The sequence below is a fragment of the Lasiosphaeria miniovina genome (assembly GCF_030549165.1).
Source record: "Lasiosphaeria miniovina strain SMH2392-1A chromosome Unknown B0T26scaffold_2, whole genome shotgun sequence".
Lineage (NCBI taxonomy): Eukaryota > Fungi > Ascomycota > Sordariomycetes > Sordariales > Lasiosphaeriaceae > Lasiosphaeria > Lasiosphaeria miniovina.
Window position 1 is genome coordinate 514,144 of NW_026848221.1, and position 12,683 is coordinate 526,826.

General features: G+C 56.6%; 1 protein-coding gene across 1 annotated transcript; it reads right to left on the minus strand.

The window, feature by feature from the left end:
* Positions 1-961: 961 nt before the first annotated feature.
* Positions 962-8,372, minus strand: B0T26DRAFT_671602 (putative cell wall alpha-1, 3-glucan synthase; the record flags this gene model as incomplete). The annotated part of the gene is made up of 5 exons (XM_060439354.1): positions 962-1,893; positions 1,954-7,643; positions 7,725-7,840; positions 7,899-7,958; positions 8,028-8,372. 5 exons carry the CDS (start codon positions 8,370-8,372, stop codon positions 962-964), a joined length of 7,143 nt encoding a protein of 2,380 aa, XP_060299715.1.
* Positions 8,373-12,683: the final 4,311 nt, after the last annotated feature.

A 12,683-nucleotide genomic window follows, 5' to 3' on the forward strand; every position in this document is an offset into this window, starting at 1 on the left:
CTGGTTCAAGTACATACATGGTAGGTTTGTCTCTCTTCCAACCCCACTCGTGCTTAATTCGAAGCTCCCTCGAGGACTCTAGGTAATATAGATGGTGGCTCAACTGCCACTAAGAACAATCAACCCGCCCCCTCGTTTCTTTCTCGTTAACCACAGCGTGCCGCGCGAGAATTTCCGTGCTTTGCGTACAGTCACCAGCTTGAGCCTCTAGACCTAAAATTACAGGATCCACGTCTCCTCTGGGAAGCAAGCTGATGCCTAGTCCTCCATCAAACCACTACCAGAGCGAGAGATAGCCCCCAACGTGCAATGTTGTCGACTTACAAGGCCGGCGCCACGATGCTTCGTAGTTTATATTTACGCCATACAAACTAAGTCAGCGAGGCGGGCTGCGAAAATACAAGCACTGCACAGTCATCACAGACATAGTCTGCACTGATTTACCAGGAGACATAATTTAAAAGCAGGGTAGTGTAATTATTCAGTCTAGGTTTAAGATGGAGGATAGCATACTACAGGGTATCGCGCACCAGCCTATGCGGCTCTTGCTTGGCTGCTCGCTCGCTAATGATAATGATGAAAACGACAATGATGCCAGCTTCCCGTCTTAGAAACAAAAAGAAACAAGGTTCGAACAAGTCTTCTAAAAAGCCATGATTAAGCTTGACGCCGCCCCCGTGAGATTAATTAACGAGAATGACTCCTGCGCTCCTAGACAGCCATTCAGAGTGACAGATGGCTCAAAAATAGATACCAAGCGATATATTCCAAGAAGATGCCCAACCAACGCCGCAGCCCAAGATCCGAAACCAGTCTATGTACACACACGCAAACAAGATAAACACACACGGAAATGCCACACAAATAGAAGAAAGAAATCGCATCATTCGTCAACTCGTCTCTTTCTTTCTCTCTGCCTTCCTTCAGCCGGCTAGTTCAGTAATTATGGCACTTGCCCCGCTTACGGCTTCGCAACCTGCTCCTTGCGGAAGAACTTAAAGAAGCCGATGGGCAGGATGAGCTGCAGGACCAGGGCGACCCAGAAGAAGGGCTTTGCGATGCCGGGCATGACGCCCTCGGAGAAGTCGGGGAAGACAGGGTCGGGGAGGACTTTGTGGGGCGCGGTGAGGCGGGCGAGGATGGTGAAGCCGGCGCCAAGGATCTGGGCGCCGATGAGGGTGGCGGCGACGTGCTGGCGGGTCAGGGTGAGGAGGAGCACCATGCCCAGGCCGACGCCCTGGATGGCGTCGAGCGTGCCGAGCCACAGCCACAGGCAGCGCGCCAGGACGGCCGAGCCGACGGCGCCGCCGGCCCACGGCAGGTACAGGCCGATGCCGCTGACGCCCCACAGCATCTGGGCCCAGCGCGGGGCGCCGAGGCCGATGCCGAACAGCGGCACGATCCACGGGTGCGTCTTGGAGAAGAAGGAGAAGACCCACAGCAAGATGGCCCAAAGCCCGACGAAGAAGCCCAGGGCCAGGAGCAGGACGCCGTAGCCCGGGATGTACTTGGTGTCGAACAAGAACTCCCAGTTGCGGCCGTAGGGCGTCGAGAGCCAGTAGTTCTGGATGATGACGGTCAGGAAGAACCACGGCACGATGTGGCGCCGCACCAGCGACATATAGAAGCTGGGGATCTTGTCGGGCGACTGGCGGTAGTAGTCGGGGAGGCCGATGAAGGAGATGACGCCGAGGGCCCAGAAGATTAGCGCAATCGGCACCGTGATGACCAAGACCACGGGCACCTTGTTGCCGATGGTGGCGCCGTTGAGCAGGCCCGTGGGCGTCTGCCCCGTGATCAGGTTGCCCCAATACCATAGGGCGACCAGGTAGACCTGCTGGATTCCCTGAATGATAGCGGCGCGGAATATCCATGTCATGATTGTCGCGCCGCCTGGAAAACCTGTTAGCATCTGCCATCTATCTCATGTATACACACACACAGGACACATACCTTCGTCGCCAAAGTTGAGGGCAAAGAACAGGGCGCCGCTGGACGCGCCGACAGCGTACAGGGCCGTGGCCGTGTTCTGGATGGTTGCGCGCGAGCCGACCGGCAGGAAGGGGGTGACGCCCAGGAGAATGAAGGCGAGGCCGTAGAAGAACCAGGGCAGAGAGAGCGAGTAGAGCGACTTGAAGCGGCGGAACATGAGCCACCACAGGGCCGACGACACGGCGTAGGTGCCAGACACAACGTACAGCTGGTTGGCCGTCTGGCCCGACTCGCCCGCCAGCAGCACTACCTGGTAAGAGTTGGCCGAGATGATCTGACCTAAAGCGAGGATGAACGAGTAGACGGGCCAGTCGCCAATGCGGATCGACAGGAGCTTCTTGAATCCCTTGGGCGGCTTGTACCCGGTGCCCAACAGGAACTCGTCGTCGCGTTCATCCTCTTGTTGGTGGCCGTCATGGTCCATGTCATCTTCGTCTGACGGCGCGATGCTATTGACGCTGACCACGCTGGCTCGGGGGTCACCGCCTCTGGTCTTCTTGACCATAAGCGCCGGGCCAGGGCTTCTAGTCCGGCTCGGGCTGCGGCTCCGGCCGAGCTTTGCTTCGCGGAAGTCCTTGAACCACGTCTTCTCGCTCTCCTTGAGGTAGTCCTCGATGCACAAATCAGTCTCCGAGTTCTTGGCATCCAGGCCCGCCAATTTCTGCTCATACGCCTTGTAGTACTCGCCGGTGCTGTCGGTGAAGAACGGGTCGACGTTCTGGAGCTTGAAGTCATGACGGCCGCCCACAACATCGATGACCGACAGACGAGAGCTGTTGCGGTGTTGGTAGATCTGTGACGCGTTCGGTCGCGCTTGGGGGTTGTAGAGACCAAAGGCCTGAGGCTGCGTCTCGGAACTGTCAGGCGACATCATGCGCATAGCAAAAGTGTCGACGCTGAGGCGCGATCCAGCATAGTTCGGGTCGTTGGCCACGACAGTCGCCAGACTCGACACAGACGACCGTGCCGACTGGTTGGCGAACATGGGGTTTGGCGGGATGAATGGCTCGTCTGCGCCGTCTTCCCGCGGAGGGTGGCCGGGCGAACCTAGAGGCGGAGTCGACGAGGCGCTGGGGTGGTCCAAAAAGGGGTTCGACACAGACCGTCGGCCCTGCTCCTCGTCGTGGTCTGTCTCGGTGATGTATGGGATTGACATGCTCGAAGCGCGCGAGTTGCGGTTCGAGTACGTGCCCATGTCGCCATCGTCGTCGAAATATGGCCGGTTACCGCCGCGGCCGGAGAGATCGAGGTTGGAGGGCACTGTAAGCATCGAGCCGCCGCTAGTAATCCTCCTGCTCTTCTTGAGCTCCTTCTTGTGAAGGCGAATGGCCTCGGTCTGGAGCTTGTCGAGGTCCTCGACCCACTGGGCGACTGGGAAGCGCTGCTTGGCGCTCCACGCCCTCATCTTGGCTCGAGACTTTTGCTTCGTCTCCAAGGCGCTGACAATAGCCTCCCGGAACTGATGGAGGAGATGCTGGGGCGCCGTCGATTCGATCGTATACCAGAATCCCGGCATCTGGCCCAAACCACCAACTCTCGCTCCGACGCCCAGGGCGCCCTTACGGCCGAATTCGACGGCAACCAGCCCGAACGGCTCGTCGCGAGACGGGATCAAAGCAAACTCGGCACCGGTGAAAATATAGGGCGGCAAGGCCGTAAACTCAGGCTTGCTGTACACGCGCTTCGGGTACCGCTCCATGAGTTTCGCGAGCTTGAGGGCTGCGAACTTGCCGTAGAGATCGATGACGGGGCCGACGCAGATCAGCTGCGTGTTCGGGTACTTTTCAAGAATGGACGGGAAGATATCGGCAATCAAATCCACGCCCTTCTGAAGGGACCATCTACCGACGAAGACGAACAGCTCGGCATTCGGATTGATCTCGAGACCGGCCCATTCCTGGGCCTGCTTCCTGGCGTCGCCGCGCTTGGATTCGAGCTCGACGTCGACGACCACGTCCCTCTCCTTGACCTCCTCGTCTCTAGTCCACTCGGCCGTGTCGCTAGGGTCGGGATTTGGCAGCTGGCCGATCTTGGACAGGCCCCAGAAAATAGGATACCGCGCGTACGAGCGGTCGCCATACTTCTTGGAGACACCAACGGCGCCGAATCCCTTCTGGTGTACGCGAAGGTAGCTGGCGCCGGCATGCAAGAGGTTGAAGACCGAGCCAAATTGGACGTAGTCCTTCACGATCTCGGGGTCTAGGTTGAACACTTCGCAGACTTCCTTGGACTCCTCGGGCGTGCGCATGGGCCACATGCCCTGGAATTCGGCGTTGTGGAGAGACAGAGCACAGGGGATCGTGCGCTCCGGAAGCAGGTACAGGGGTGCAGCGGCTCCGTGGTAGTCGTTGATGTGGTACAGATCGGGGTCGAACCGGCGGATCGCCTCGGCGATGCAGTAGTTCCAGGCCGAGTAGTAGATTGCCGAGTCAATATCGTCCATTCGCGGTGGGTACGGGTCAGACTTTGACTGCTGACGGAAAATGGGGGCGTCAAGCAGCACGTATGTGATATTCTGGACCTGGTGGTATTGCACTTCGATCTCATACTCCTTGCCCATGATGGGGGCGTACATGGGCTCGGCACGCTGGTCGACGGGGTACTCGATGCCACCGACACAGGGCACGACCCAGATGAGGTCCTGGTGCTCGAGGGCTTTGCCCATGAGCTGAGCCATAACGCCCAGACCGCCAATTTTGATCTTGATGTTCCAGTCGTCGATATTATACTCGATGGTGGCGATTATAACCTTCCTCCGCTTGCCCGGAACCGCGGCCAGCTCCATGCCCTCTTCGTCCTTGTGCAGGTTGTCAAAGGAGATGCTGCTCAGACGGTTACCCAGCTTGCGGAAGGGGGACCGGCCGCGGCGCTTGAAGCCGATCTTGTTGATTTTGACCTTGTAGAAGGAGCCCATAAAAATCCACACGGCGGTGAGGCCGCCGACAATGGGGAGAACAGCCAGCAGGATGAACAGCAAGATTTGCGTCCAGATATTTCCAATCGGATCCACGCGGAAGCCGAGCGTCGCGTCGTCGAACGTCAACCGGTACGACAGTGCCGGCATCTTGGGTGGCCCTGTAAGGTTAAGCGCGTTGACGGCCAGGGAAGAGGGGGGCATGCGGTCGAGAATGCCGTCGCCGTCCACATCGCCGTACACGAAGCTGGCATCGGGCTGTCCGTCGGGGTTCATGCCCCAGATGTTCAGCTGGAACGTGGTCGGCCACTCGTCCATCAGGTGTGCCTGCCACTGCCCGTCAGAAGCAAGCGAAAACTGGTTCTTGACTCCAGCGTCGAAGCCAAACTTATTGAAGGTCCCGTGGGCAAAAATGTGCGGGAACCGACGAGCGTTCTGGGGCGTACTATCGCCGGACTGCATGAAGGAGCTGCTGCCCAGCTTCTTGGACCAGTACTGCACCATGACATGATCCCCATCCCAAGCCTGGAGACTGGTTCCCGACCAAGGAAGGTTCGTGATCTTGTCCTTGCCCCCTTTGTAGTCAGTCCAGTTGCTCCACGACGAGGCCCAGTTGGTCGAGTATCGCCACTTATCAGCGCCAGCGGCGGCGTGATTGACAAAGAGATCGTTCCCCTCCTTCGTCACCAGGGTTTTCGAATAGTTGGCCGAGCTAGGGTAGGCGATCGGGTTATTGGGCGCGCCAACCCGGAGGAAGAAGTGGTCAGTGATGCCCGTCGAGTTGCCCCCATCCGCTTTCGCGTCCTTGATGATGATCTCGTGGATGCCATCCTTGACGTCAGTCAGAGTAGCAGAAAATCTCCACCGCGACGGTATAGACCCGACCAGGGACGACACTGGCGAGTCTTGAATAATATCGCAACGCGGCGAAGACAGTTTCGCGTCTCCTCCCGACTCGACCGTGGACGAGATTGTGATTGCTGTCGACATTGCCTCGCAGTTCATTTGCTCGGAAAACTCGAGAGCAAAAGAGACAGTGCCCCTGGCGTTATCCGAGTTGACAGTCGAGTCATGGCCCGGGGTGAATTTTGTGACCATAGGCCGCGGCCCTACCCACCTAGCTTCGTCGACGTAGACGCGGTACTCGAAGGGCTTCAGGGTAATCTTGTCGATGCACCCGCTCTTTTGCTCGGAGCCCGCGAAACCGAGCACCTTGGGCGACTCCAAGAGCGTGATATTGTCCCACGGGTAAAAGAGATTCCGCACTACCGAGTTGGCATTGAAGGGGGAGTAAAAGGCCGTGTCATTTCCCTTACAATCCAGATTGTATGTCGTCGTCTCGTTTTTGTTGTGATATATGAACCAGACAGGGTCGTCCGGGAATTGGGCCTGGACGAAATCGGGCTGCATGGCTCGCGCGACAGACCAAATCCCGACCTCTGTCTGTATGTCACCGCTGCCGGGCAGCGAGACGAAGCTTGTCTGATTGGCCAGGGGCTGCAGAAGCCAGCCTTCTTTCAACGACCTGATATTGTCCCGCATGTTGTACATTGACTTCATGATGTTGCGCACCGGGTGCGACGGATCTCGATGGTCAAGGGCGACCTTGTCATCGTTGCAAACGGTCCTGGCGGAATCTATGGGCCAGCCGACATACTGGGTGCTGTTGCCAGCGTGACAGCCATGCATCTTCCAGGCTTGTGTGGCTGTGAAGGCCTGGCGACCAAAGATGTAATTATCAGCCGTATTGTCTAGCGCATCGAGAGCCTGCTCTTCGCCGTAGTACACGAGCGGGATTCCGGGCAGGTGCAGCGTCATAATGAACTGGCCCAGCATCATTCGTTCCGTGCCTTGTGTGATGGCGGGCCAGCGGAACACGTCTTGGTTGGTGGTGCCGTACATGTGCCGCGGGTCGAAAACGCCCGTGTTGGGGTTGACCAAGTCGTTGGTGAGTATCATCTCGTTCCACATCAGCACCCAGTCGCGGGGCAGGTCGAAGCCCGCCTCCAGATTCCCGCTCATGCCCACAAATCTCGTCAGGAAGCGGTATGCCGAGTAATGGAAAGCAGCCGAGTCGAGGGCGTTCTTGCCTGGGTCGCGTATTGTCAGGTTGCCAGCCTTGTTGAGTGAGTCAGTGGTCATGTTCATGGCCTTGCTCGTATCGACGGTGAACTTCTGGTCCGACTGGCGGCCCCTGCCAATATAGATGGAGCCATAATCGTTGCCTCCAGTGATTTCGCCAGGCAGAAAGAAGTTCTTCTTGCCGACTTTCTCGGCGCACTTGCGGACCGCGTCCGAGTGGTCGCCGAGCGCATCGACCGTAACCTGGGTGGCTTTGTCAAAGCGGAAACCGTCGACATCGAGCATGATGATAGAGATGCAGGAAAACAGTTCAATCTTGTTGCGCACTTCGGGAATCCACTCTCGCAGACGATCTTGCACGCTTGCGAACTTTGCCAGGGAACGCTGCCAGTCGGGATGAACACCAAAGGCTTCAATGTCGCCATACTGATCGAAATCGCTGTCAAAACAGCCATTGAGCTGACTCGTAACGTCAGTCCCAACAGGCAAGCCCGTCTCGAGCCAGAACCTTGGATAATCGCATTTGTCCTTGTAGTTGTTGGAAGGCGCAAAGTCGAGGTACTGGCGACTGCCCTTGTACATCACCTTGTGTTCCGTTATTGTGAAGGTAGCTGTCACATTCTCAAAGCCTTGGAAAGAGAGCAAATCACTCATCCTGAAGAAACAGCGCACTATTAGCGGCTGCGAATGGCAGGAACTCCTCTCATTTCCCCTTCTGGGTGGGGGCTCAACTCACGTCGACATTGTGTGGTCCAAAATGACATACATGCCCCTCTTGTGCACCTCGTCAACCATGTCCTGCCACTCTTTGATGTCGCCATAATGGAAATCGAGCAGTGTTAGATCGATGGGCTGTGATGAAGTCAGCGAAACACGGCGGCCAGTGTCATGCAGGTAGCCTGGAGCTTACAGAGTACGAATCAACACCCCACGGCAGGTTGATAAATGGAGAACCGGCAATGTAGACGCCCTGTGAAAGTATCAGCTACCACCTTTCCTGAGACCCGCGAAGCTTGAGCCGGAATCGGTCGCGCCAAACCTTTATGCCCATCCCCTGTATGTAATCCAAGCTGTCGACTAGACCCTGAATATCACCACCATGTCGCAGCTGGTTACTCGTAATATCCTGCTCGTAGACAGTGCCGTTGATGTCATCGTTTGTGGGGTCCCCATTGGCAAATCTGTCGAGGAAGAGGGTATAAAACGGAAAGCGCCAGTTGTCCGGCGACGGTGTGTAAGTGAAGCCTGGACGTTCAGCCCAGTAGTCTAACGGGTTCGTGGCCGTCTTGTTCTGGTTGAGGTTGTAATCCTCAAATGCCGGGTCAAACCGAAGCCCAAGAGCAAAAGGCACGAGGGCCAAGCTCAGCAACAGGCGGGCGGCCATGGTGGAGTATCGCGCCCAGAGGGCGGATTAAGAAGAGGCGGACAATACAGGGCAGAGATCGGCGGCAGAAGATTATCGTGGAGAAGTTACAAACGGACGACGACACTACCAAATACCGAGAACAGGAACGAGGGGAAAATGGGAAAGAAAAAAACGAAAAGAAAGGAAACGTCTGGTGGCTTGACCCTGCGTCAAGTGCTCCCAGGAAGGAATGGCGCGAGTGGCGGAAGATAAGTGATGGGAGTGATCAGTAAAGAGAGCAGACGCGAACTAGACCAAGGTTCAGCTCCAGCAGCTCAAGCTCTAGAGTATATTTATTCCACCGAACGGGCAGAATTTAACTGGGGCGGGTGGTGGGTAGGGTAGTGGAGGTGGTCGCAGTAAAGCAAAGCAAAGCAAAGCCACAAGTAGCTTGCCCGAGCAAGAGGCCTGTGGATTCCTGCGCAGCAAGCCAGCCCTGGGATGAGATGACAAGGGGCAAATTAGTAGAACTGAAGCTGCGGTCAACGCGATAGCAGCGGGGGATAGAGAGTACCGTGTATCTACTAGCCCAGACTAGGAAATATGGCGAAGGAAGACCGGACATACTGTACTATGCATGTACTGTACCACCAGCATGAGCGCCACCATGTTGAGGATGGGAGGTCACTGGCTGAGCTAGACTCCGACGAGACTTGGCTGCAGAGGCTGGATGCAAAGCTAGCTGCCCAGCGTTGGGATGGCCCACGCTATCTGAGCACGCACGGGTAGCAGAACCACCGTCCTCGGTCCCCACCGTCACCAAAGCACAGCCCGGGTTTCTGCCTTATGTACTGATGGCCCGCGGCCATACTAGCAAAGGGACCAAATCGGTTCATGGGACGGACAGAATCTCTTCCGCTGACTACGGGGCCCGACCTGCAACGGGACTGTTCGCAGGTGGCACTACCACGGGTGGCGGACGGAGCGCACGCTGGTGACTGCCACCGTAAATTGGGGATCGCGAAATACCTTACATAGGTGGTGGTAGTAATGAAACGGACAGACCTCAGCCCTGAGAAGCAGCTCCTGTGACTGGATCGATCTCTTGACGTGGCTCTGCGCTAGAGGCCCCGCGGGGGTTGCTGCTTTCGGGAACCCACCATTGAGGGGTTGCATGAGAGCGCCTTGAGTGCCTTGGAGTCGGTACGGCTAGCTTGCTAGCGAGCAAGGAAAACGCTCAAGTCTGGGCAGTGCGGCACAGGAGAAACCTCGGTACGGAGCCCAAAAAAGTACCTCTCCTCCATGCCCACTGCCTCAAAGATCGACACTCAGGCAGTCCGGTGAACGACGGGAGCTAGGAACTCAAATTTGGCCAACGGGGTTCACTGAGCTGGGGTTGCGCAAAATGAACAAACGGGAACGAACTTGTTGGCGTCCAAGTTCCAACCGCATCTGCCAAGGACTTCCTTCGAGGGGCCCCAGGCTGAACCAACCCCCGCGTATATCGCTAGGCGACAAGCGAACAGCTTGGAGGTTGGAACTGGCTTGGAACTGGAGCTAGTTATTCGCAGGCGTCTGGATTTTGGGGGCCTGGAACTGGCACATTAGGCTTGGGAGACCATTGCGACCAGCCGGTCAGCCAGGCTGTTCCGATGCCTGCCACAGGGATGCAAGCTTTCGGAGAAGCGGCGGCACCACCGCCAGCGCCGCGACCTGGGCCCACGACCGAGACCAACCAGACGCGATGAGCCACGGTCTAGCCACGCCAATTTTAAGGTGTGGCCCAGGCCTTTTTTTCCTTTTTCCCTCCCTTTTCTTGCTCTCAGCCTGATTAGGATTTGGTGGCTGTTTGTGAAACGTCAACTCCTCCACCAGCCACTAGCCGGAAATATCATTATCAGCTCATCCGTCATGTCAGCGGCCTCTTCTGGGCGGTGAAAATGCGGGCGAACAAACAACTGCCAGCATGCAAGGGTAAGAATGATAATAAGCGGAATATCACCAAACTTTTGCTTCATACCGCCGTATGTCGCTGACGTTTGTTGAGCGCACCGCTGGCGGCTGGTTAGCTCGTCAGCGACGAGAGTTATTTGCATTTGTTGCGCTTCAAGCTTCAAATGGCATATCATCTGAGCCAGTGTAACCGCAGCTCTGGGATCTATTACCATTTACCTGATTAGTGAAGAAGCGACAGCACACCCCGTTCGATTTAGCATTCATTAGATGCATCTCAGGTACCCACCTTATAAGGCTGAAGGCGTACGGTAATCGTTTCAGCACAGGATGTCAGCAACAGGACGTTTTTAGACAGTTTTCGGAAGCCAGCCATCCGGCTCGTTCGTACTGAACTGCCCGAAACTTCAGGGCCATCCGTTGGCTGAGCCGGAGGGCGACGCAGTGAGTCTCGTCCTGCCATGCCTTCAGCCACCCCACCGATAACTCTCGTCTGGGAGATGGTAGGCCGCCACCGGGCGCAACTCCGCATCCCATCCAAGGTGCGAAAGAGTCAACGACCCTTTGCTTTCGACAACAGCAACACAACTCGGTCTGGAATCCGTCGCCAATCCAATACAGCAGCCAGGTTACAGCTGACGACGATGCACCATGCAGAAACAACCAGAAGGTTAACATCGCACTGTAAACTGGCGGGGGTTTTGTCGCCATCTTGCTTGCTGTGTGGGGAGATTGCAGCGTTTGGGGTGACCGATCCATGTCGATTGTTATCCGCAGCCCAGTCACAGTGGCGGTGCCAGCTGTTCAAAGCTTGCTAGTCCGGTCCGGTCCGGAATTCCTCGTCCGCTCCAAACGGAGGTTGGCTTGCCGAAGAATGAATGTTTGTTTCTAGCGTTTGGCGATTGACGTCGCAGTCGTGTAATCTCTGGGCGACGCTGAGAATGAAGAACCTCAGAGATCGTCCATCTGGGTTCCACTTCCATGGAAACTTGGGAGGCAAGCACAGGGCAGGGCATTCATTGGTGGATGCTCCAGTTCCAGTCCACTGGGAGAGGAAGGAACCACTGAAGAGGTGCTGCTGCCACTGCCGCGCTCCGAGAATGCCCTTGAACTATAGCTTACCTCACCCACGGAACCTTCGCAAAATACATCCGGTACGCAAAAAAAGCCTGATGCTTTTGTTTCTACCAATAATAAAGAGCAACAACTAAGATCACGCCAACGGCGATCTATGTTGGCCGAGGATTTGCTCTTTCGTTCTTGTCCTCTACCGTTTACGACTCCCAAACTCGACCATGCGGTGGATCCTGGTCGACTTCCAAGTTGCCAGTCTCTCGTTCTGACCCGACATGAAGCTGCATGTCAGACTCGACTCTGGCCCAGGGCTTTCGGTCCTGGATCTTTAATTCGAGGATGGCTGACTGGCACGGTGCATCCCAGCCGTTCCCTCGCGAATGTTTAAACTTGACCCAACACAGGCAAATCGACGAAAGGGGGCCGGCGGATCTTGCCCTAAGAGGACCGACCGTCAGCACATTTCCGCCTGGCGACTTGCAATCCGCCGGGAATCTTTAGCAGAGTATCCACCATGTCCCTTGCTCATACATGGCCGTGGCGTAAGAAGCGGCCGACAATGATGACATTAACGGATAAAAATAATATCTGCTGCTTGCCTGCCTGCCCGCCACATAACATGCGCGTCTTCTGTTTTGCCTTCGCAATTGCGAACATCGCTGACCACCACACTCTGCAGCTTCTCTGGATATAAACTCAATACATCAGCCGTCACATGGTTACAGCGCGAGTATAGTATTTGTCTTGGTTGGCGGGCCTGCACGAGACGTCCATTAGAGAGCGCAACCCTAGGGTGCGACCTTTGCGATGATGGACCGGCAATTCTTGTTGTGGTGCGCGTAATTAACCCCAAAGAGCAAATGTCCGCACCGCCAGTCGTTGATCTCGTCACGGCAGAAAGGTTGCATTAATCTGTTCACGCGTGCTCATCGTTCCTGCACTGCACCGCACTGCACCGCTATTGCCGACCACAGTGATTCCTCACATTCCTGGCCCTCGTTCCATGCATTTGATGCAACCCTCTCACATGCAGCCACCCACGGCCTCGACTCCGAGCCAACCCTCTTCACCGGTCGCTTCCTCTGGGGAGGCCTGGCTGCTGCCCAACGTGCTTTCGACGTCTAACTGTGCCCGTGCCGACGCCACAAACGGTGCTGCTGCGGCACAAGCTCGCACTGCTGCGGCACAAGCTCGCACTGCTTGGCGACGGCACGACACGGGCGGCGGCTGTGTCGCTCTTTTAAACTAAACCCCGCTGTCCCATCCACCCGCGCTCTTCATTGTGTCCAGCGTCCACCCACCACCCCTGTCTTCCCCCACTGA